General features: G+C 38.4%; 1 protein-coding gene across 3 annotated transcripts; it reads left to right on the forward strand.

The window, feature by feature from the left end:
• The first annotated feature begins 3256 nt into the window (after nucleotides 1–3256).
• LOC119529466 (UDP-glucuronosyltransferase 2B4-like) lies at nucleotides 3257–23338 on the forward strand. Of its 3 annotated transcripts, XM_037829909.1 has the most exons (6): nucleotides 3267–4112; nucleotides 5977–6125; nucleotides 16477–16608; nucleotides 18139–18226; nucleotides 19078–19297; nucleotides 21304–23338. In XM_037829909.1, the coding sequence occupies exons 1-6, from the start codon at nucleotides 3392–3394 to the stop codon at nucleotides 21581–21583; spliced, it is 1590 nt and encodes a 529-aa protein (XP_037685837.1). In that variant the 5' UTR covers nucleotides 3267–3391; the 3' UTR covers nucleotides 21584–23338. The 3 variants fall into 3 exon arrangements, with proteins under 3 accessions (XP_037685838.1, XP_037685839.1, XP_037685837.1); XM_037829910.1 differs by lacking the exons at nucleotides 19078–19297; nucleotides 21304–23338 and adding an exon at nucleotides 19336–19781 and having other exon boundaries at nucleotides 3257–4112; XM_037829911.1 differs by lacking the exon at nucleotides 19078–19297 and having other exon boundaries at nucleotides 3260–4112; nucleotides 21304–21474.
• The last annotated feature ends 2739 nt before the right edge of the window (nucleotides 23339–26077 follow it).

A 26077-nucleotide genomic window follows, 5' to 3' on the forward strand; every position in this document is an offset into this window, starting at 1 on the left:
AGCCTGCTGTCAGGTGGCAAGTTGATTACATTGGACCACTTTCATCATGGAAGGGGCAGCATTTTGTTCTTACTAGAATAAAAACTTCCTCTGGATATGGATTTCTCTTCCCTGCATGCAATACTTCAATCAAAATTACCATCCGTGGACTTATAGAACACCTTATCTACCATCAAGGTGTTCCATACAGTATTGCTCCTGATCAAGGAAAGCAATCAGTGGATCACTGGGAAACAGCCAGTGAAGTGAGGAAATAGGCCTATGCTTATGGAATTCACTGGTCTTGCCATTTCCCCATCATCCTGAAGCAGCTGACTGATAAAACAGTGAAATGGCTGTTTGAAGGCTGAATTATGGTGCCAACTGGGTAGCAATACCTTGCAGGGCAGGGACAGCATTCTCCAGGAAGCTGTATTTGCTCCAAATTAGCAATCTTAGGAGCTGTTTTTCTCATAGCCAGGATACTAATGGGTCTAGGGATCAAGGAGTGGACATGGGAATGTCAGCACTTGCCATTACCCCTAGTGATCCACTAGGAAAATATTTTGTGATCCATATAAAAATATGTTTCTATGACCTTACAGTATGCAAGTAATAGGTCTTAGTTCCAAAGTGAGGAATGCTTCTACCAGGAAACACAACAATGATTTCGTTGAACTGGAAGCTTACACTGCCACCCACCACTTTGGTCTCTTCCTGCCTCTGAATTAAAGACAGAGAAGGTGTTACTCTACTGGCTCAGGGATTTTTTTGTTTGTTTGTTTTTTCACTTTTACAGACCAATAATTTATTGAATTTTAAAAATTGTTGGTGTGAACATTTTTATTTCTTCATGCATGTCTTTATTTTATTACTTATGTACCTATACACTGGATAAAGGGAATGTCATTCACAGGATTTACAGTCACATAGTCACACAATAGAAGTTATTTAGTTATACAATCATTATCAAAGATGAAGGCTACTAGATTACATTTCCACAATTTCAAGTGTTTCCTTCTGGCTATTCTGTACACTAGAAGCTATAAAGAAGTAGCTGTATAATGAGTCTTTACTCATAATCATTTGCTAAATCCTAATTTCTTGGTTACACCTCCTCCCTCTCTTTTGATCATTCTGTCAAACATCAGGGATCTGGGCAATGGCCATTTTAAATTCTTCATGCTAGAAAGGGGTGTTGACCTTATAGGGTAATGGAATGACACTGGTTGATGTTCTTGGAATGACTGATACCTCTGAGATTCAGGGCATATCTGGTCTGGGATCAATCTGGAGGCTTTTAGTTTCTGAAGAAATAACTTACCAAGAAAAACTTTTATAGAGGCTTATATTAGGGTTTTCAGGAATACTGTTGATTGAGGGTGGCATACTGTAGCCATTTGCAATATCTGGCTGAAGTTTGCCTACGAGTGACCTCCAGAATGTCCTCTCTACTCTATTTGAAATCTCTTAGCCACTGAAACTTTATTTCATCATTTCTTTTTCTGCTTTGGTCAAGATGACATTCTCAATCCCATGATGACAGGGCCATGTTCATCCCCAGGATTCATATCTCTCATTGCCAGGAGGACTTACACCCAACAGAGGGTAGAGAGTAGTGAGTTTATTTGCAGAGTTTGCTTAGAGAGAAAGGCCACATCTGAGCAGTAAGAGAGGTTCTCTGAGGGTGAATCTTAGGCATAATTATAAGTAGGCTTAGTTTCCCGGCTGGAGTGATTTACCTTGATTTACAAGAGGAAACAGGACTGCTACTACACAATGGAGGTAAGAAAGTGTATACTTGGAATACAGGATATATTAGTACTGCCACTCTCTGTGATTAACATCAGTGAAAAAGTACAACATAATCCAAACAGAATTATTAGTGGCCTAGACCCTTCAGGAACAAAATTAGGGTCAGTCCACCAGGCAAAGAGCCAAGACCAGCAGAGGTCCTTGCTGAGGTTAAAGAGAATGTTTAATGGAAAGCAGAAGAAAGTAGTTACAAATACCAGCTATGATCACATGACCAGTTGCAGAAATGAAGGCTGTAATTGTTATGAGTATTTCTTCCTTAATTTGTTATGAATATGTTCATTTGTGTGTATTCATATCTGGAAAATGTCCAAATCAAGGCATCATTGAGGCAATGGTCTCTTCTTGTTGACTGGCTGCCAGTTATCCTTGGCTCTCCTGTCACATGCAAGGCACAAAGGGGGCATCTGATGCTCTCTCCCTTCTCTTCAAGGTTTCATTGATTTTAGCTTCTTGCTTCTATGGCTTTCTCTCTCTGTCTGTCTGAATTTCATTCTCTTTTAAAGGACTCCATGTATAGGATTAAGGCCCATCCAGACTGAGGTGGGTCACGTCTTAAGTGAAGTAGCCTCATGAAAAAGTCCTATTTATACTGGGTTTGCATCCATAAGAATGGGCTAAATTTCAGAACATAGTTCTTTGGGGTACATGCAGCTACAAATTCCCACACTCTCTTGTTCCCTTATCACATAAGTTGTTTTAACTTCTTCTCCTAGTACTTAAATTAAAAGATATCAAGGATAAGAGTGAATATTACCCAAGGACTTGCATTCTATTCTGGGGAAATTGTTAACGCATTTTCATTTGTATGCAGGACTTTTTGTAGGCAAAAATATGTCAGTGTTATTGTATTTATTTGGAGATTAGATATCTTTTAAAGAGATGTGTATGGTTGCCAAGCTGACAAGTGGACTGTGATGATGAAGTTCATGAGTTAATTTGGCTAGGTTATGCTGTCTACTTGTTTGGTCAAGCAAGCACTGACCTGATTTTTATTGTGAGATATTTCTTACATATATTCAAATCTATAATCAGTTTTGTTTTTTTTTTTTTTTTTTTTTTTTGCATTTACAATCAACAAAGGTGATAGTCCTCAGTAATGTGAGAATTCTCCTCATCCAATCAGTTGGACATCTGAAAAGCCAGAAGTGATGACTTCAGCCAGCCAACATTTTCTGGGAAATTCAACATTACTTTCATCAGAGTTTCTAGCTTGTGGCATGCCCTATGGAATTTGGACTTTTGGACTTGCCAATCCCCATGGTTGCTTAAGCCGTATCTTATAATCAATCCATCCATCTTTTTATACTCTGTTGTGTTTATCTGAAGAACACTGACTAATACAGTTGTTGATTATTAACTGGGTGAGAGCCCTTATGATGACAAATGAGACCTTACATGCACTCATATAAACCCAAAGTTATCTGCTTATTGCTTCTTCCACTTGGAATCTTCATGCTCTGACTAGTCATATAATCTGTTTACTTTGACATGTAAGAATTATATTTTCACTTCTTGATTGATTTTTGCATCAATATAAGCATGAGCAGTCACAAAAGGAAGAGCAATTTGAAAGGAAGCAGCACGTTTAACCAGGATGCCAATGAAATGGGCTTCAGTTCTTGTGCTGATACAGCTGAGTTGTTCCTTTACCTTTGGGAGTTGTGGAAAGGTGCTGGTGTGGCCAACAGAATTCAGCCATTGGATCAATATGAAGACAATACTGGATGAACTTGTTCACAGGGGACATGAGGTCACTGTTCTGACATCTTCAGCTTCTATTCTTATTGATCCCAATAAATCTTCTGCTATTAAATTTGAGGTTTATCCTATGTCTCTTAATAGAGATGCTTTTGAAAGTCTTTCCATGCAATCGGTGAAGAAATTGACATATTATCCAACAGATACATTTTGGACATATTATTCACGAATTCAAGAAATCCTTTGGGAATATTATGCTTATATTAAGAAGTTCTGTGAAGATGTAGTTTCAAATAAGCAACTTATGAGAAAACTACAAGCAACAAACTTTGATATTGTTCTTGCAGATGCCGTTGGTCCCTGTGGTGAGCTGCTGGCTGAGCTTCTTAAAATACCATTTGTGTACAGTATCCGGAACACGGCTGGCTATAACTTTGAAAGATATAGTGGAGGACTTCTATGCCCTCCTTCCTATGTTCCTGTTATTTTTTCAGAATTAAGTGATAAAATGACATTCATGGAGAAGATAAAAAATATGTTATATATGCTCTATTTTGACTTGTGGTTCCAAATGTTTAATGTGAAGGCTTGGAATCAGTTTTACAGTGAAGTACTAGGTAAGTCATATTTTTGATTGGTAGCATGAAGTACTAACTTTCCTTGTGCCTTTGAAGAGGAGCTTGTAAAGATATAAAATCAGATTAATTGATTTTTTGTTAAGTACAATGATGAAATTAAAATATAAATTGATCTATCAATCTGATACTATGGAAAGACTTATACTGTATGGTCAGTTAGAACCATGTGCCCCAATACAAGGACAGGAAGCTCCAGGAAGCCATAATCTGTCAAATTAAGGCACTTAAGATTTCTTTGAACTGTTGCATATAATTTTACTATACCACATTTTGCATTCATGGGTTTTATTTGTTTCCATAGCAGGACTTCCGTGGCAATGTACAATTGACGGGATCCAAAAGTAGTTTAAATATAAAATGTTAAAATATTTTATAGAATAATTCATCAGTGAGTTAAGCCTATTTACTTTTTTAAAAATATTTTTTCTTTTGTATTGGCTGGGGGAGAGAGTGATGGGGCAAGGTGTTAGCAGCTAAAGGAGGTCCACTATACTGTTTTTTCATGTTTTAAAAAGTCATTAGATGGGATTGGGAAAGCCATAAGGACCAAACACCACTTTGTCTAGTTTATGGATGGATGTGTAGAAAAGTAGGGGAGGGAAACAGACAGACAAAGGTACCCAGTGTTCTTTTTTACTTCAATTGCTCTTTTTCACTCTAATTATTATTCTTGTTATTTTTGTGTGTGTGCTAATGAAGGTGTCAGGGATTGATTTAGGTGATGAATGTACAACTATGTAATGGTACTGTAAACAATCGAAAGTACAATTTGTTTTGTATGACTGCGTGGTATGTGAATATATCTCAATAAAATGATGATTTAAAAAAAAAAAAAAAAAAAAAAAAAGTCATTAGAATCTTCACTAAATGTTCTGATGAACATAAGCATGTAGACTGAGGAGTCACACACATATTTCTAGCATAACTATCTACGTAGTACAGGAAAATTGTTTCCCCTGTTGTAGCTCAGTTTTCTTATTTAGAAATCAAAATCTCCTGCTATATTACCTGAAGGATTCCTTCTCAGTGAGGGATAGGGCAGTTCTATCTCAGACTCAGAAACCTATAATTTGTGTCTAAAATATCTTATTGATCTGTTAGCCTAACAGCACCAATTAAAATAATTCTGTATAATTAGTACTTAGTGAAACTTGATGTTATTAATGATTTCACTTTCTTTCCCTAAATGCTTCCAAACCATACGTTTTAGTGATCTAAAGTCTTACTGTAGGATTAGCATACAAGTTATCAGTATGTATTTTTGGAAAACTATGTGTTTCCATCAAAAAACAAAGAGCCAAAATTTAAAAGTGAGCCCATATCTCTATTTCCATAGATTCTAAAAATCCCCAGCTACTATTTGCATATATTTTTTAATTAATAAACTAATGTTATTGAGCTCCTAACATGTACCAAAGGCAGTAGTTGGTATAAGGAATTCAGTCATACTCTCCAGAAACTCATAGTTTAGTTGAAGAATCTGTGACCATTGACCATCTTACTAAATGGTGGAAACTAGTCCAAGTACTCCTTGGAAAGGTGTTACAAAGGGTCTGATTGGATTAATTGATTGTGGAGGTCAAAATTCAGTTGTTTACCTTTGCATCTGTTAATTTTGCAGCTTTGGAGAGAAAACAAATGCATGTTAAATTCTGTGGTGGCTAAGGCTTCATAATTGTTTATGGTTGTGAATGTATATATAAATTGTGGTTTTATCAAAGCAAAGGTACTTTTAAACATCTTTGGTTACATTGCTCAAACTTCTTTCAAAAAATTACCTGGTAAATTCAGATGACAATTTTATCAAGTTTTCTCCATTTTTTTCCCACTCTTTTCCTTTCAGGAAGACCCACCACATTATATGAGATGATGGGAAAAGCTGAAATGTGGTTCATTCGAACCTACTGGGATGTTGAATTTCCTCGCCCACTCTTACCACATTTTGAGTTTGTTGGAGGACTCCACTGCAAACCTGCCAAACCCCTGCCTAAGGTAAATCTACTATGGTTTATTCTCTTTGATTTGTTTTGGATTTCCAGTTGGAATGATTCTGCATTCTTCATTCAGAGTGCTTTACTAAGAGAGAGATATTTGAAGTGGGGTAAAGTGACCTGTAAATTAGAAATGCATCACTTTCTAACCACAACATCAAGTATTTGAATTTCATTATTGTTATAGAATTAGGTGAGATTCCCGAGAGACTGAAAATAGGGGAGTTATCCAACACATAGGAAAGAATCAGTCTTTGTATTACGGTTCTCTAGGGAAACAGAATCAACAAGAGATATCTATAAATATAAGCTATTATAAAAGTGTCTCATGCAAATGTGGGAATGCATGATTCCAAATTCTATTGGACAGGATGCACAAGTCCAAATTCCATATGGCAGGCAGTGAACTGGCAACTCCAATGAAAGTGTTTGATGAACACCTCAGGAAACACTTCACTGGCTAGCCAAAGAAGTGAAGGTTCTCTCTCTCTCTCTCTCTCTCTCTCTCTCTCTCTCTCTCTCTGTCTCTGTCTCTCTCCCCCTTAAAAGTCTTCACCAGATTGGATTAAATCCAGCTGACTGAATTCTCCTTTCGAGGAAGACACAGCCTTTGTTGATGTAATCACTCACAGGTGCAGTCAATTGACTGATGATTTAATAAATCATTCTTCTGGTTATTCTTCTGCAGTAATTGTTAGGCTAGTGCTTGCTTGACTAGACACCATCACCTGGCCAAGTTGACACATAAACCTAACCATTACAGTCCACCCCTTGACAACTTGGTGGTTATACACCTTACCTTAAATCATACTTCATCACTAAGTTGAGAACAATAACAAGCATATATTTCACCTAACAATACCCAGTTGCCCATGTAAAACCAGAAATTAACTAAATCTCTCCAGGATAGGGTGCAAATCCTTGGGTGACATTGACTCTTTATTTATTTATTTATTTATTTATTTTTAATGCAATTTTATTGAGATAGATATATTCACATACCATACAATCATCCAAAGTGTATAATCAGTTGTTCACAGTATCATCATATAGTTGTGCATTCATCATCACAATAAATATTTGAACATTTTCATTACTCCAAAAAAATAAAAATAAGAATAAAAATAAAAGTAAAAAGAGCACCCAAAACATCCCATTCCCCATCCCCTCTTCTATGGTTTTTTTTTTTTTTAAATACTTTCACACATCATACAATCATCCATGGTATACAATCCACTGTCCACAGTATGATAACATAGTTATGTGTTCATCACCACAATCTATCTCTGAACATTTTCCTTACATCAGACAGAACCAGAACAAGAATAAAAAATAAAAGTGAAAAAAGAACACCCAAATCATCCCCCCATCCCACCCCATTTGTCCTTTAGTTTTTATCCCCATTTTTCTACTCATCCATACACTAGACAAAGGGGGTGTGATCCACAAGGTGTTCACAATCACACTGTCCCCCCTTGTAATCTACATTATTATATAATTGTCTTCAGGAGTCCAGACTGCTGGGTTGGAGTTTGGTAGTTTCAGGTATTTACTTCTAGCTATTCCAATACATTAAAAACTAAGAGGTATTATCTATATAGTGCATAAGAATGTCCACCAGAGTGACCTCTCGACTCCATTTGAAATCTCTCAGCCACTGAAACTATTTTGTCTCATTTTGCATCCCTCTTTTGGTCAAGAAGATACTCTCAGTCCCACGATGCCAGGTCCACATTCATCTCCGGGAGTCATATGCTGCATTACCACGGAGATTTACAACCCTGGGAGTAGGGTCCCACGTAGGGGGGGAGGGCAGTGAGTTCACCTGTCGAGATGGCTCAGTTAGAGAGAGAAAGGGCCACATCTGAGCAACAAAGAGGTACTCAGGGGGAGACTCTTAGGCACAAATACATGCAAGTTTAGACTCTCCTTTGCGGTAACGAGCTTCATAAGGGAAAGTCCCATGATCGAGGGCTCAGCACATCAAACCACGAGTCCCAATGTTTGTGACAACATCAACACCAGTCCAGGTAAGGATGTCCAACACATCCGCACCTTCCCCCAGATCCTTGGGGCTGGGGAGGAGGAGGCTGTAAATATATTTTTTATTATCTGCCCAAATTACTCTGGGATGTGACATTGACTATTAAAATTGATTTGTTTTAGCTTAAATACTGTGAAATGAACAATACAGTTTATGTCATATGATAAAGGGATAAGATAGAGGAGAAAACAAAAATATTTGCTCTCTGGGCAAATACAAACATACTCATAACAAAACAAGGAGGAAAAATTCATGCCATCGTAGTCCTTGTTCCTGTAACTGGTCATATGGTCATAGTTCATATTTATCACTACTTTCCTCCACTACCCATTCCATGTTCCCTTTACCCTCAGCAAGTAATTCAGCTGGCTGTGTTTCTTTGCCCGGTCGGGTGACCCAAAGTTTCATTCCTGAAGTTTCTTGGCCATTGGTGGTCCTGCCTGGATTGAGTTTTTGCAGTTTTCCATTGACTTTAATCACAGGGCATGGTAGTACTAAGAGACACCCTGGGGATCTCCTGTATTCCAGGAAAACTCTTCTTTACCTCCATTGTGTAGTTGCAGTGCCACTTCCCCTTGATAGTCAGGATCAATCACCCCAGCCAGTACAGTAATTCCCTTCCTTTTCTGTTGATTCAGAGGCATTTGAAGCCCAAAGTGGCCAAGTGGCAGTCTGAACTTCCAGTTCAATGGAATTATTGTGTCTCCTGGTGGAAGCACTCCTCCTTTTGGAACTGAGACTTGAAGACCAGCAGAGCTTAAGGTTGCAGGGACAGGAAGCAAAAATTTTCATAGTGAATCACCAGGAGCGATAGTGAGTGGTGCCACTCCAATTTCCACCCCATGATTCCTGGACCCGTGAATCCTGGCTATGGGAAAAACAGCTCCATAGAATGGATGCTGATTGAGAGCATACACAGCTTCCTGGAGTACACTGCCCTATCCCTGCAGGTTATTGCCATCTAGTTGGAACCATAATTGAGTCTTCAACAGGCCACTCCACCATTCTATCAACCCAGCTGCCTCTGGATGATGGGGAACATGGTAAGAACAGAGAATTCTGCGCATATGTGCCCATTCTCTCACTTCATTCGCTGTGAAGTGGGTTCCTTGGTCAGAAGCAATGCTGTGTGGAATAACAAGAGTGTGGATAAGGCATTCTGTAAGTCCATGGATGGTAGTTTTGGCAGAAGCATTGTGTGCAGGAAAGGCAAACCCATATCTGAATATTGTGTCTATTTCAGTGAGAACAAATTGCTGCCCTTTTCATGATGGAAGTGGTCCAATATAATCAACCTGCCACCAGGTTGATCACCTCAGGGAATTGAGCCATACTCAGGACTGAGTGTGGTTCTCTGCTGTTGGCAGATTGGGCACTCAGGAGTGGCTATGGCCAGGTCAGCCTTGGTGAGAGGAAGTCTACTTTGCTGAGCCCATGCATAACCATTCTGCCATGACCACTTTGTTCATGCAATGACAGGAGTGGCTGGGGAAAGAGTCTGAATATTATACACTGAAAGGGGCATCTTATCCACTAGATTATTAAAATCTTCCTCTGCAGAAGTCACCTCTGGTGAACATTCAGATGGCAAAAAAATACCTTCATGTTTTTTACTCAGAGAATTCTACACACATAAATTTTCCCCAGACTTCTTTGTCACCGATTTTCCAACCATGTTATTTCCAAGTCCCTGACCATCCACCCAAACCATTAGCAAAAGCCCATGAATCAGTATACAAACACCCCTCTGGCCAGTTCTCCTCCAGGCAAAATGAACAACCAGGTGCACTGTTCAAAGTTCTGTCCACTGGGAGGATTTCCCCTCACAAGTGTCCTTTAGGGACATCCCAGAAGAGGACTGCAGTGCTACAGCAGTCCATTTTCTGTTTGTGCCTGCATGATGTGCAGAACCATCTGCAAACCAGGCTCAAGTTTCCTATTCCTCAGACAACTGATTGTAAGGAACTCCCCAAGATGCCATGCCTGTGGGCTGGGAAAGAGTAGGTAATGTGGAAGGATTGAGGGCTGTGGGCATTTGGACCACTTCCTCATGTAACTTGCTTGTGCCTTCAGGACCCGCTCAAGCTCTATCTCATGTATACTATTTCCATTTCATGATGCAGTGCTGCTGTGCACACCCAATTTTATGGCTTGGTGGGTTGGACAGCACCCAGCTCATGATAGGTAACTCAGGTCTCATGGTAACTTGGTGGCCCAAGGTTAAGCATTCTGTCTCTAGGGAGGCCCCATAGTAGGCCAAAGATACTTTCTTAAATGGAGAATAGTTATCTGCTGAGTGTGGTAAGGCTTTACTCTAAAATCTTAAGGTTCTTCATGGTGATTCTCCTATAGGAGCCTGCCAAAGGCTCCAAACAGCATCTCTATTTGCCACTGATACTTGGAGTACCGTTGGATCAGCTGAATCATATGGTCTAAGTGGCAGAGCAGCTTGCACAACAGGCTGAACCTGTTAAAGAGCCTCATCTTGTTCCTGTCACCACTCAAAACTAGAAGCTTTTCTGATCACTCAGTAAATGGGCTGGAGTGGCACACCCAAATGAGGAATAGGTTGTCTCCAAAATTCTAAGAGGCTGATTACGCATTGTGCCTCTTTTTTTTTTGGTTATAGGAGGGGCCAGATGCAACAGCTTATCCTTCACATTAGCAGGGATATCAACATGCCCCACACCACTGGACACCTAGAAATTTCACTTAGATGGAAGGCCCCTATATTATTCTTGGATTCATCTCCCAATGTCTAACATGCAAATACCTTACCAAAAAATCAAGAGTAGTTGCTACTTCTTGCTCCCTAGGTCCAATCAACATGATTATCATCAATATAATTTTTCACTGTGATGTTTTGTGGGAGGGAGAAATGATCAAGATCTCTATGGACAATATTATGACATAGGGCTGGAGAGTTGATATATCCCTGAGTTAGGACAGTGAACATATACTACTGTCCTTCCCAGCTGAATGCAAATTATTTCTGGTGGTCCTTGGTAACAGCTTATGAGAAAAAAGCATTTGCCAGATCAGCAGATGCATACCAGTTACCAGGGGATGTTTGGATTTGCTGAAGCAATGATAACACATCTGAAACAGCAGCTGCAATTGGAGTCACCAAATGGCTAATCTTATGATAATCCACTGTCATCCTCAAAGAACCATCTTTTTTTCTGCACAGACTGCATATGACAGTTGAATGCGGATGCATCCCTCAATTCCTGAAGCATGGCATTATTCTCTGAAATACCTCCATGAATCTGTTATTGATTCTGCTTTAGTATTTTGCTAGTCCAGGGCAGTTCCACTGGCTTCAACTTGGGCTTTCCTACCATAATAGCCCTCACTCCACAAGTCAGGGAACTAATGTGGGGATTCTGCCAGTTGCTGAGTATATCTATTCCAATTATGCATCCCAGAACTGGGGAAATAAACAGAGAATGAGTCCAGTGACCCATTGGACCCGCTGTGAGATGGACTTGAGCTAAAACTCCATTGGTAACCTGACCTCCATAAGCCACAACTCTGAATCGTGGACCAGAGGTTTGTTTTGGGTTTCCTGGAATTAATGTCACTTTTGAGCCAGTGTCTAATAATCCCCCAAATATTGGATCATTTCCTTTTCCCCAATGCACAGTTACCTTGGTAAAAGTTGTAGATCCCCCTGGGGAAGGCTGGGAGGAAAACTAACAGTATAAACTTTGGCAGTGTAATAGGGTCCTTCCCCAATGTTACACAACCTTCCCCTCATTCAAGGGGCTCTGAGTCTGTAAACTGTCTCAAGCCTGGGAATTGATTAAGGGGCTGTGACTCTCTTTTTTTATAATTCAAGGTAGACTTTTGTTCACTTGACCTAGAATTCTTCTGCTTATACAGATCAAACAAGCATTTAGTAGACTGTCCATCCATTTTGCTTCTAGGTACTCCATGATCTACTAGCCAATGCCATAATTTTCTATGCATCAGATTATCTTGACTGCTGCTTTGAGCCTGTTTTCCATTATGATAGACACTCCCACCTTGTCTTTGGTGATTAACTGTTGCCCCAGGGCTTCTGCCAATTCAGGATCCAATTATCCCCATTTGTTTAAGAATTCCAGCTCAGTGACAGCAGTTCTAACAGTCATACCTGCCTTACATAGAAGGGTGGCTACAGAGCTCTTCAGGGGTGATGGAGCTAGTTTCACAAATTTATTCCTCACAGTCCTGGTAAAACATGTATCCTCTGGACATTTCAGGGGTGTGTGAGCAGATCTTCCATGATAAATACATTCTAACATTCCAATCTCTCTAAGTCATTGAATACCCTCCTCTACATTATACCAGGGTAGTTCTGGCAATTTGACTACAGATAATGTTGGCCACCGTTTGATCCACGTGGAAGGCAACTACCCAAACAAACCTTCAACACCATTTCTAAGCACTCAATCTACAACACTGAATGCAGAATCTCTGCTTAGCGGGCCCATATCAATACATTCAGCCTGATCCAACTTTATATTCCTTCTATTATTATCCCAGAGCCTTAATATCCATTCCACACATATTCTGATTTCTGTCTATAAAAGCAGGAAAACTCATTCAGTTCTTTTGAAGCATTGTGTACATCTTCATGGGTCACACCTTTTACCTCACCCTTCAAGGCCTTTTGGGACTTTAGTCTAGTTATAGCTCTTGAAGAAAGACTAATGATGGGGGTGGGTCATGAAAATAATTAGAAGTATCCCACTAAACAATTTACCTCAGGACATTCCATTGCAGTTTCATTTCATGAAAAATTATTAATCTCTCCAGACAGAGGAATGAGGGCTGCTTCCTCGGAGGAAGTGATTATAAGTTTAGCAGGCACCGAAGGGCTAATATCTTTTGGTGGAGATTGGGTGACAGGCTCCTCATGGCACATTGGAGGTGGCAAGCTGTTTCCTCAAAGCAGGCTGGAGGTTGGGTAGCTGTATCCTCAAGGCAGACTGGAGGTGGGGAAGCTGTTTCCTCAGCGCAGACCATTACATGTACATCTAGCAAAGACTCAGCAGAATCAAGGGTTCCAATGCCCTCACTGCCATTATTATCAAACCATATGTCCCTATACCAAGTTTCAGGATCCCATTCTTTTCCAATCAATGCCTTTACCTTTACAGCAGACACCCTGTGAGGTTGCGATTTTAGTTTATCTTGTAAATATGTTACTGACAAATGAGATGCTGGGTCTGGTTTTCAGAAATCTCAAGTCTGTGACAATAGGATTTTCTTTCTGGGCACACATAAAAGCCTTTACATTTCTCATACAGCACTTAAGTTTCAAACATGGAGCCTTTAACTCATCCTTGTGTCTTATAACTTCATTCAGCGTATATAAGAGCAACCAGCCAACATCATTATACCTCTTAACCCTTCAAAACTCTGTTAAGGTGTCAAAAATACTGTCACCCAGAGCCTTGCTTCATACAAGAGTATAATTAAAAGAATAAAATGGTGATATTTTGCATATCTCCATTGCCAGCTCAGGCCATGGACTGTTAGTGCAATCTTGATTATTGGAAATGTAGTCAATAGTGACTTTGACTCTAATCAGAGTAGAAAACTAACTGTAATAGCCCATTTTAAGATTCTGTTTCTCAAGAACCACCCCACTTCTTGTACCAAGTTGCATTAGTTAAGGTTCTCTCAGGAAACAGAATCAACAAGAGATATCTGTAAATATAAGTTTTTTTAAAAGTGCCTCATGCAACTGTAGGGGTGCATGAGTCCAAATACCGTAGGGCAGGCAGTGAACTGGAAACTCCAGTGAAGGTATTCAGTGAACACCTCAGGAAATGCTTTGCTGACTAGCTGAAGAAGAAGTGACGGTCCTCTCTGTCTCTCCCTTAAATATCTTCAAATGATTGGATTAAATCAAGGTGACTGAATTCTCTCATTGAGGAAGACATGCCCTGTGTTGGTGTAGTCAGTTACAGGGGCAGTCACTTGACTGATGATTTAATAAACCATTCTTCTGGTTTATTAAGTAGCCACAAATATCCTTGCAGTAATGGTTAGGCCAGAGCTTGCTTGACCAGATACCTGGACACCATCACCTGGTGAAGTTGACATATGAAACTAAACATTACACTCATTCATTCAAAGAATGTGAGAAGAGTGGTTTCCGTATTCCAGGTGAGCTAAGTGCTGGATATGCAGAGAGACAAAGTAGAGACAATTTCTGTCAGCACATATCATATACTTCTACTTGAAAAGATAGACAATAAGCAAGTAACAAAAATGAAGCGTGAGATATGTTATAATAAGGAAATAACACTTTACTAAGGAAAAGTTCATTAGGGACCACAAAAAGTAACCCAGAGTCGTTGATAATTAAGGTGACTCCTGCAGCATGTGTAAGAATAAGCAGAAGAGGTGGGGCAAAGAAGGAGATACAAAAGAAAAACAGCAAGAACTGTAATGACAGAACCCAAGAGCTCCAAGGTTAAGCTAATAGAAAGAGGATGAGTAAAGGGGCACCTGATTCTAGAGAGGTAAGTTGGAGCCAGATAATATTAAGGAGATGAAACATCTATTAAAGGTATCAGGGAACCCATGAAAAGTGTTAAACAAGGGAGCACTGTTACTAGCTTTCTTTTTGTGAATACCCCTCAACTGAATGGTAGAGAAGCAAGACTTGAAATGGAGATCAGATAGGAGGTTGGTACAGGAGTTTAGACAACAGATAATGGGAGATTAGACTAGAAAGTTCACAAAAGGAAGACCAAATCTACTTCTAAAATGGTACCAACTTCATGTTGTTGTTACATGGGAAAAAATAGTAAATACATGTAAAGTATTTAAAATGTCTCTGGCATATAGTAGTGACCCAAAAGTAATATTAACTGTTGTCATAACTATTTTCATTGATGTTATTTTTTGTTACATTAATAGTACTATCATTATCTAATATGTACAAGGCACTTTAGATATAATTCCTCATTTAATAACTGGATATCCAACTGATAAAGAGAATTCTATTCTCTGCTCCTAGAAACCCAATGTCCTCTGCAGTTGTTTAAAAGTAGATGTGTTGCTGAGTGAAATAAGTAATGCACATAAGGGCAAATATTGTATGACTTCATTTATATGAAATCTCTAGAAATTGCAAATTCATAGAGACACAGAGTAGATTGGAGGTTACCACAATCCAGGGGAGGAGAGAATGAAGAATGGTTGCTTGGTGGATATAGAGGGTTAGAAATTTTAGAAAGTTTAAAATAAAATGGCAAGAATGATGTAGATGTATAAATTGTGGCAACCAGATGAGCAAATTGAAATGTTAAAATTTTAGTTGACCAGTATTCTAGGTTAGATGAAAGACCATCCCTCAACAGTATAAATGTGTCCCCAACAATATTGGCAGCCAAATCCAGAATTTACTCTTTTACCCCAGCATTTAAACAATTCCTCCTTTGGGATCCCAGAGTTACACATTTTAGAGCATAAAAAAGATCTTGTAGTCTATCGGAGCAGGGTTTTTCTGCCATACACCAAGTGTATACGTAAACCTCAGTAAATTTCCTTTGGGAAACATGGATCTTTTCCACATCATAGCTGTCTGACAGAATAAACACCAAGAAAATATACCCTATGTATATAATAAAGACCATAAATTCTGTGTATTTATAAATAAATACCAAATAATTTCTACCATTTATGTTTAGTTTCTAAGCTCCTAGAACAAGTAGCATAGAATGGATTTGAGTTAAAAGGAATCTATTGGCTCATGGTTTCAGGAACAAGAAGGCTTGCTTCCTTGTGGGGATGGCATCTTTTGGCTGACCAGTGATTTTAGGGTTCCTGGCTTTTCTGTCACATGGGAATGCACATGGTAGCACCTTCTTTCTCTTCCTGGTTCTATTGACTTTCAGCTTCTGGCTGTTCCTCATGGCTTCCTTTTCTGTGGCCTTCTCTATAAAGCTTCCAGCAACAGGATTAACACCCATCCTGATTCAATTTAGCCCCACCTTAACTGATTCACCTCATCAAAAGGTCCTATTTACAATGGGTACACACCCATCAGTAAGGAAAAAGATTAAGAGCATGTTTTTCTGGAGTACATAGCTCTAAGTCAACACAATTTGTATCTGAAACTGTCCTTACTTTGGCACTGCAAAAGAATTCTGTCAGCACATAGGATAGTGTTCTTTATGAATGAAATCAAGACTCTAATATATTTTAAGTTAATATCACACCTTTAAGACAAATAAAAGCAACCATGCTTTACTGCATTATTATATGTTGCTCTTTTGTGATGGATCACATTCTTTATTCACAGGAAATGGAAGAGTTTGTCCAGAGCTCTGGAGAAAATGGCATTGTCGTGTTTACTCTTGGGTCAATGGTCAGTAACATGACAGAAGAAAAAGCCAATGCAGTTGCATCAGCCCTTTCCCAGATTCCACAAAAGGTTAGATAAAGGCTTTCTGGTGAACAATCAGTTAATTAGTCTGTCAAACTCTATAATGTATCTGATTATGAAAATTTTCTGCAGGAAGATAAACTGTTATGGTAGTTTTAATTTCTCTCAGAATACAGGTTGAAAATAAAAATATAGATTTTAGGGGCTAAAATAATACAGAGTATTTTTTATTGCTAATTACTGTAGCTTGACATTATGTGGTCAGAAAGAAATATATTTAAGAGGTGTAGTGTTTAGTTTGTGTATTATAATGATCTCATGGCCATGTACCCAGAAATCACTGAAGTCTGTCCTTTCATTTGCTCCTTTCCCTTACAAGATTCCTTAAGACAGTGCACACACTGCAGGCATTATCAGAAAGGAATAAAATTTAAAATCATAATTGCACCAGCACATCTGAGCAACAAAGAGGCACTCAGGGGTAGACTCTTAGGCACAATTATAAGCAAGTTTACTTTTGAACTTAACTTTACATTCTTATATGATCTAGCCTTTTCCTAATCACCTATGTTAGTTTTTTGCTAAGACGCTGAAATCACTTTAACATGCACATATCAAATTCAAGTGAACCACTGGTAAATAATACTCCAATTCAAGATTCTTTGGGAATTCCACAATCAGCATCGTATTGAGCATGGAAGTGATTTGGATATGGGAGGCCATGTCAATCACTGTTGTCAATGCTTTGTGGTGCTACTACTCCTATTATCATAATGGTCAGTTTGTTAATGGGATCAGCTAAACAAAATTTTATGTAATCACAATTTTGGACTTTTTCCCAATACCCAAACTGTTATTTATGAATTACCAATGTGCTTTTCTTTTCTACATTTAAATAACTTCCAGACCAGCCTAGCAATAGTGATAATACTTTGGATTCATGTCAAATATTGCCACTTGAAATTTACTTGGAAGTAGTGCTTTATAATTTGTGATGCAAAAGAAATCATACTTACTTCCTCAGCATAATTTAACTTACTTCTCACAAATAGCTGATTGCATAGATTTGCTAACTTTGTATATCAAGTGATGTAGAAAGCTAACAAAATTGTTTATGGAACGAGTGCCTATAAGTAAATTCCCTTGATATCACTCAAAATGAAAACAAAAAAACCCACTAGTTTAATACTAAATTTGGAAGATGACAGCTAGTATAATAAAATAGATAAGACAAAATAAATGTGTAGATCACTAGGAATTCACTATTTTTTTGCACTAGAATTATAATGATGGCCTAACAGTTTCTTAAATACTTGAATTTCTTATTGATAATATCATTTATCTTAGTTTCATAATTATGTACCAGATCAGATACAAAAATAAATAGATTGAGTGTGCATATTCCCATTTACTTCAGTGTTTTATTAGTTCCAATTTCTGAACATCTCTTGACCTCGTTTCTTTATCTGTCACATGGAAGGGGTTTGACAAGATGATTGCTTAATCTACTTAGAAGTAAAATTTGCTAAAACTTTGTGGTTCTACTCACGGAATAAAGCATTTTCTTCATCTTAATAGGTTCTGTGGAGATTCAATGGCAAGAAACCAGATACCTTAGGACCCAATACTCGTCTCTATAAGTGGATCCCCCAAAATGACCTCCTTGGTAAGAATGAATAACAAACACTGAAGACATAAGTAACAGCTAATCAGATGATAATAGTTTAACAGGAAATGAATTTATCAGATATTCATTATTGGAAACCCTAAAAGTAAAACATAATTTCTTTATATTCATTTTCCAGTCTTAACAGGGGGAAAGGAAGAAATATAGGATTTAAAATTTTATTATACACAGTCACATTCCTTAAAGCCAGAATCAAAGTATCATTATTTCAGGTGTAATTACTTCTTATTTGGAAATTTTTAATAACTTCTTAGATGATCTTGCTCCCCTTATTCATTCTTATCACACCTATCCTATCCCCTATGTAGTATTTCAAGTGCCAGTGGACATTAGCAGCCATTCTTTTAGAATCAGTGGCTCTCCATTTTCCACAGGAAAACATTCAAATTCATTATCATGAAGTGATAAAACATTTTATGATGAAGTGTTCCCTTACCTCCTTCTGATTACAGCACCAACACCTCACACTTCCTGCTGTCTTGGACACCCTAAATGTCAGATTCAGTGACTACTCCATCTTTAAGAGGTTATGCTCTAATGACCCCTTTTTGCACATGATGTTACATTTATCCTGAATGTTCTTCAATGTCCACCTTCCCTTCATCTTTCAAGTCTCAAGGCACACAGCATTTCTTTCATGAAGCCTTCACTTACCTCTCCAACATGCTTAGTTACTTCTTGCTCTGGGATCTGAAAACAATTTAAAAACAGTTTCATGAGACAATAGTCTATTATCTAGAAAATACTGCCTCACGCACTGCCTTATATTGCCCACATCTTATTTAATTTGTAAGATATAATTAATTTTGCTAAATTTTACCTAATCCTAGGTCATCCAAAAACCAAAGCTTTTGTAACTCATGGTGGAACCAATGGCATGTACGAAGCTATCTACCATGGGATCCCTATGGTGGGCATTCCTTTGTTTTGGGATCAATTCGATAACATCGCTCACATGAAGTTCAAGGGAGCAGCAGTGAGTCTGGACTTTGTCACATTGACAAGCACAGATCTACTTAATGCTTTGAAGACAGTCATCAATGACCCAGTGTAAGTTGTCCCCAAAAAGGTTTTCTTCTTGGTTTTAGGAGAAAGATTTGTCAGAGGTTTGAGGAAAGTGGAGAAGTTTTGGAACACTCAGTAGGGAGAATGAAAAGAATCACTGAAGAAGGTAACATTCAGAACAAAGTTGAAGCAGGGAACCACAAATGTTATAACAATACTAATCTTCACAACCAATTGACTTTCAACATTGAGAATTCATCAAATCTTTTAAACAATTCTAAAGTAGGTCCCTCTCCCCAGTAAATCAGCAAGACATAATCAACCTCAAATTCCCAGTACATTTAACAATTCCAAACATTTCTATTTTAGTTTTTTAATCCCATTAATGATAAATGGTAAACACCTTGGATCTAAAATTTATCCAATTAAAACTTTTGAAGAAAGGGATACTACTTATAAATGCATGCAAATTCTTAGGTGTTTTGGTTGTGTTTTTTTCTGTCTCATTTGGAGGAATTATAAAATAAAACAGTGATTGACTTGGAAGAAATATATTGGAATATTTCAGTTCAAAAGCCAAAATTCCTGAAAAAAGAAATATTTGGTGCTCAATTTATCTGAAGTTATACATTGATTTAAGTTTTATTGTTACTATTATTATTATTATTATAGTATTATAATTCATCAGGTATTTTGCTTTGAAATAACTTTAGAGGAAATAAAACATTTTATTTGAGAATATATTGATAATAATGTTTGAGAATATATTGATAAGAATAGTGCAGTAGAAACTTATATTTTCAAAGAAGTGCTATATTTGTTTCAACCACACCTATTGCCCATCCTAAAGAGCACCACATAAATCAGTTCTATTTTTCATTATTATATAAAGGAATATACCTTTCATTTGATGGGTTCACTCATGTAAAAGTACATTTTTCCAGTATAGATGTTTTTCTGTTTTTTGATTTTTAAAAAACTTACTGCTGTCAGTGAAAAATGAAGATAATTTCTACATTTGCTGATATTTGTGGTTCGCTAGGCATGATACTAGTTTTTTGCATGTATTAAGACACTTCTTCATTACAGTCTTTCTATACTGTATTACAAAAATGTTTCTGGACTGGTGCCATCCTCTCAAAACCTCAACCCTCCCACTGTGATTTTAAAAAGCAGGGAGACAAGTCATGTTCATAGCTGTTGATACAATGTTATGCTGTTACAACACTTTGGGATTCAAAGTTCATAAGTGATGTAGCTGTATGGCTTCTTTCTCATCTATTAGTCCATAATCATTTTCAACAGTAGAAACAAATGAACTGCAATGCCTCAAAGTAAAATGTTTAGCAATCTTCAGATTGTAAATAGTAATACTAAGAAGGACAACTAAACTAATAGTAGCAAACATTTACTGAGTAAACTACATGATAGGAACAATTCTAAGAATTCTAAGAATTAATCCATTATGCCTCACAATAATCATATAAGAAAGATACTGTTCCTATCAATTCCTTTTATCAATGAGAAAAGTGAGGCATAGAGAAAATGAAAAAGCAGATAGCAAATACCAGAGTTAAGAGTCAAACCCAGGCAACCCACTTTCACTGTTCTAACCACTAAATCACTGACCCAAGGTCAATTCCAATTTTGTGCAATACCAACTCCTGACCAGGTCTGTGTAAACATGTCCCTGGACCTCATCAGGGATCTGCCTCCTCTCTCCGGCTTATACTATCCTGCACTGTGTCACCAAGTCCATTAGTAACTCTCCTGGATAATTCAAGTTCTGAATTCTCAAGTGATTTCTTTCTTCTTTTTTCCCTTTTGGTATTTAGCTCATTCTATTCCTCCCCGATATTCTCTCTTTCTATACTTCTTGAAATCTTATGCAATCAAAAAATTTGAACCCACAGTCTGTGATCTGTATAATCATCTTTGAAGAAGGCAATATATTTTATGTAGCCCTCATTTTTATCCTCTGCATGAATATTTCAGTTGTTTATATTTTCTAGTTCTTTCTCTAAGTTGACATCTGTTTCATTTTCCCTCAGCTATAAGGAGAATGCCATGAAGTTATCAAGAATCCACCATGACCAGCCCATAAAGCCCCTGGACCGAGTGGTCTTCTGGATCGAGTTTGTTATGCGCCACAAAGGAGCCAAGCACCTTCGCCCAGCTGCCCTCAACTTGACCTGGGCACAATACTACTCTCTGGATGTAATTGGATTCCTGCTGGCCTGTGTGGCAATTGTCACTTTCCTTATCATAAAGTGTTGCTTGTTTGGCTATCAAAAATTTGTGAAGACAGGGAAGAAGGGAAAGAAGGAGTAGAGTTCCTTGAGACCTAAGGCTATTAGGCATGGTAGGTAGGCTCACTCTCTTTAATTCAACCACTATGGTTCAAGTTGCGAGTTATTCTACCTTCACAGGGGAATAAATATGAGTGTTGTTGTTTTTTGATAAATTATTCCTCAATATTCATCAATTTTATTCATCAAACTTAAGAGGCAATTGTTGCTGGGGTCGTAAAGACAGATTATATTCAAGGTTTGATTCATGTTTTGTAAATCCTCAAAAGATTCTGCTTTGGTCCTGATTTATGTATAATTTCATAACTTTTAAACAAAATGAGACTCATCGGAGTCTCAGACTACTGATTTGAGAAGATCAAAAAGCCTAAATATTTTACTGTGCATTTTCACAAATTTCTTCTTTATAAGTCAGATGCACTCAAGTAGAATGCAGTTGTCCCTCAGGAAGCATAAAACATTTCTTCATGGAAATTTTCTTTATTTCTCATATTTTGATTGGTCCTAACTGACCTTCTATGTAGAATTACAAAACCTGAATTAAATCTTTGGTTAAAAGAACAGAAGATATTTTCTACACAAGAGTTTAAATATGCTGGAGTTACTGTCCTTGCTTTCTTGAACAACACTTCATAATTGGATAGTAAGACACAAAAGTCTTAAAATCCAACAATCGCAATTACTGAATAGAAGGGTAATACCTGGGAAGGGATGTGTCTTCCTACAATTGCCACCTTCCAGGGTTATTCCAGTCACCTCTATTGATGAAACTTTCCTATTCAGCTAGTTAGTAAAGGAGAAATGTTTACAATGTCCAGATTCAATACCACAAAGCTAAATTTGGAGGTGAGAGGCATTAAATTGCAAACTGACGCAACAGATGACAGTGTGCCAAAATTTCTCATTTGTTGGAATCCCAAAGTGTTTGTACCTTTGGGCCCTGCCTTACAGTAAGATTCAGATGAGCAAGGGGCATGACTTTCTTTTAAAAATGAAGTTTATGAAAGCAGGGTATGTGGAGGGAAGGCAATGAATAGGGAGTCCTGACAAAGATCAACATACAGTAGGTCCACTGGGTCTGCAGCAAGACCAGTGGTCATTTACTTGATCCCAAAATGTATAATCAGAATAGACATAGTTGCAGATTGGGTTTTTGGTTGCAGTAGTAGCTGGCTTAGTCTTGGTTGGGCTCATGTGTAGACTTCATCTCTGCCTTGAGCCCCACTCTGCTCATGTACCGTCAAGCAGCACTGGAGGAGTTAGTTATTTGATGCCTCTGTATTGTGGGTATTAATTTTTACCAATCCAAAATATATGAAAATTATCTCATTGGTTTAGTAGTCAAACTCCTAATTCTTTATATGGTTAACCAGCTTTTCACATCTTTTTTGTATGTTTATTACTCTGTGTTTATGACTTATACTCATTTTCTATTGTGATGTTTTTCTACTGATTCTTCTTTGATGTAAAGATGTTATAAAGAGTATATTTGCATATTTGCTATTTATGGAAAAAAAAAGAAAAAAAAAAAAAACACTAGCATCCTGGGTCACATATTCATGGATGACAGTGACTCAGTGTAACTGGCAAAGAAATGAGATCAATGAAGGTAAGGTGAACTTTGATAAAAATTAATCTGAACCCCAAGGTCAGAAAAGATGAGCTTCTGGAACTGAGTATAGCAATCATAGGGAGGTCATGGAAGTTGCAAGAGTCAGGGTAAAAAAAAAAAAAAAAAATGATGCAAACACATTGAATCAGATCACATATGTTGCAACAAGTGGTGGTTTAAGGACAGAAAAACAATTAGAAACAAGAGAGCTTTGCTACAGCTCTAATAACAGATGTTAATGAATAATATTTTATATTTATATCAGTTATCTGGTAATTCCTAGAGCCTTTATTTGATTCATATTGGAAGCTGTATCAGTCTTAAGGTCAATCAGGAAAACAGAAACCATCTACATATTTTAAGTAGAAAAAGATTTAATATAAGATATTAAATGCTTACAATTCCAATTTCCTATAGGCTAGAAGGGAAAAAAACAGGAAAGGCTATCATATACTTTCAGATTTGCCTGTTCTACAAAATATCGGGATGTTGCTAATGATGCCTAAATAAGGAAAATGGAGGTAGCTATCTTCAAGTGTCAGAGCTATCCCACAGCCTCAGGGAGGGCAGTGGTGTTCATAGTCACGGAAAACCTCACATGGGAGATATCACATCTGCTAAAGTTCACTCATCTTCCCATTTCTGCTAGAGGAAGAATAAAATGACTTCTTTCATATATATGCCTTCTCACATATGACAGCACATAACTCACATCCAGAACTTTGAAGGCAAGAGAGTCGAGAACACATACTTCCAAGTAAAAAACAAGAGAGCATAAAGGTGGTGGTACATGCTGGTGCCAAAAACAGAGAACAAACCATATCGAACACAGGGGCAGAGCTCAATTTCAGGATTTGTGGCTAGACTAGATAGGTAGAAATAGTTTATAAAGAGTCTCTATTTAAGGTATGGTAGACATGCAAGAAGCTTTTTGATAGCAGATCTACCCTGGACACTCTTTTGTTTCAGGTGAGTGCATAGTTGCAGAATCAAAGTTTTTTCAAATATTAGAAAACTAATTTGGCCGTGACACATAGCTCATGGGCAAAGTCATGGGATATAACCTAAGGTTTGCATTTTTCCTAACCAATGAACAGGACCCATCTTTGAAGCTTTTTCAACTTCATTTATTTATCCAAAAACAGACAGCATATCTGCAATCTCATATATTACGGAAAATATTAATGTGAGCAAGTAGAGCACCTACTCTCAAATATCTTAAAATTTAGAAGGGAAGAGAAGCATATATAGATTAGAGTAGCAAAAATCCTCTGCAAATAACTACACTCCTTTGGAGAAACAGCTTTTGGCTTGCTACTGAGCTTTAGAAGAGACCAAACATTAGCCATGGTGCCAGCAAGTTACAATGAGACCTCAGCTGCCCATCATGAACTGGGTGTTGTCTGACCACCAAGCCATGAATTTGGGTGTGCACAACATAACTCTGACATCAAGTGAAAGTGGTATATACAAGATTAAGCTTGAGCAGGCCCCGAAAGCACAAGTTATTTACACAGGACGTGGCCCAAAGCCCAAGGCCCCTACTCCTGCCACTTTTTATTCTCTCTCTCAGCATACAGCTATGGCCACTTGGGGAGCTGCCTCCAATCAGTTGACTGAAGAAGGAAAAACTTGGGCCTAGTTTACAGACATTTTTCCATGATATATATGTACCACCTCAAAGTGGACAGCTACAGTCCTACAACCCCTTCTGTGACATCCCTGAAGGACAGTGGTGAAAGTAAATAATCTCGGGAGGCGGGGCAAGATGGCAGACTGGTGAACTGTAAGTTTTAGTTACTCCTCCAGGAAAGTAGGTAAAAAGCCAGGAACTGCGTGGACTGGACACCACAGAGCAATCTGTCTTTGGGCATACTTCATACAACACTCATGAAAACGTGGAACTGCTGAGATCAGCGAAATCTGTAAGTTTTTGCGGCCAGGGGACCCGCGCCCCTCCCTCCCAGGCTCAGTCCCGGGGGAGGAGGGGCTGTCAGCTCCGGGAAGGAGAAGGGAGAACTGCAGTGGCTGCTCTTATCGGAAACTCATTCTACTGATTCAAACTCCAACCATAGATAGACTGAGACCAGACACCAGAGACTCTGAGAGCAGCCAGCCCAGCAGAGAGGAGACAGGCACAGAAAAAAAACAACACGAAAAACTCCAAAATAAAAGCAGAGGATTTTTGGAGTTCTGGTGAACACAGAAAGGGGAAGGGCGGAGCTCAGGCCTTGAGGCGCATATGCAAATCCCGAAGCAAAGCTGATCTCTCTGCCCTGTGGACCTTTCCTTAATGGCCCTGGTTGCTTTGTCTATTAGCATTTCAATAACCCATTAGATCTCTGAGGAGGGCCGTTTTTTTTTTTTTTTTTTTTTTTTTTTAAATCCTTTTTTCTTTTTCTAAAACAATTACTCTAAGAAGCCCAATACAGAAAGCTTCAAAGAATTGCAATTTGGGCATGGCAAGTCAAGAGCAGAACTAAGAGAGCTCTGAAACAAAAGGCAATAATCCAGTGGCGGAGAAAATTCACTAAACAACACAACTTCCCAAGAAAAGGGGGGTGTCCGCTCACAGCCACCATCCTGGTGGACAGGAAACACTCCTGCCCATCGCCAGCCCCATAGCCCAGAGCTGCCCCAGACAACCCAGTGTGACGGAAGTGCTTCAAATAACAGGCACACACCACAAAACTGGGCGTGGACATTAGCCTTCCCTGCAACCTCAGCTGAATGTCCCAGAGCTGGGAAGGTGGAGCAGTGTGAATTAACAAAGCCCCATTCAGCCATCATTTGAGCAGACTGGGAGCCTCCCTACACAGCCCAGCAGCCCAGAACTGCCCTGGGGGGACGGCACTCACCTGTGACATAGCACAGTCATCCCTCAACAGAGGACCCGGGGTGCAC

Source organism: Choloepus didactylus, chromosome 3 (genome assembly GCF_015220235.1).
Source record: "Choloepus didactylus isolate mChoDid1 chromosome 3, mChoDid1.pri, whole genome shotgun sequence".
Lineage (NCBI taxonomy): Eukaryota > Metazoa > Chordata > Mammalia > Pilosa > Megalonychidae > Choloepus > Choloepus didactylus.

Bases quoted from the DNA above. Each gene is read 5' to 3' on its own strand.
- LOC119529466 (XM_037829909.1), top strand. From the start codon at position 3,392: ATGCCAATGAAATGGGCTTCAGTTCTTGTGCTGATACAGCTGAGTTGT. The intron at 4,113-5,976 runs GTAAGTCATATT...TTTTCCTTTCAG, and splicing joins GTTTTACAGTGAAGTACTAG to GAAGACCCACCACATTATAT. The intron at 19,298-21,303 runs GTAAGTTGTCCC...ATTTTCCCTCAG, and splicing joins ACAGTCATCAATGACCCAGT to CTATAAGGAGAATGCCATGA.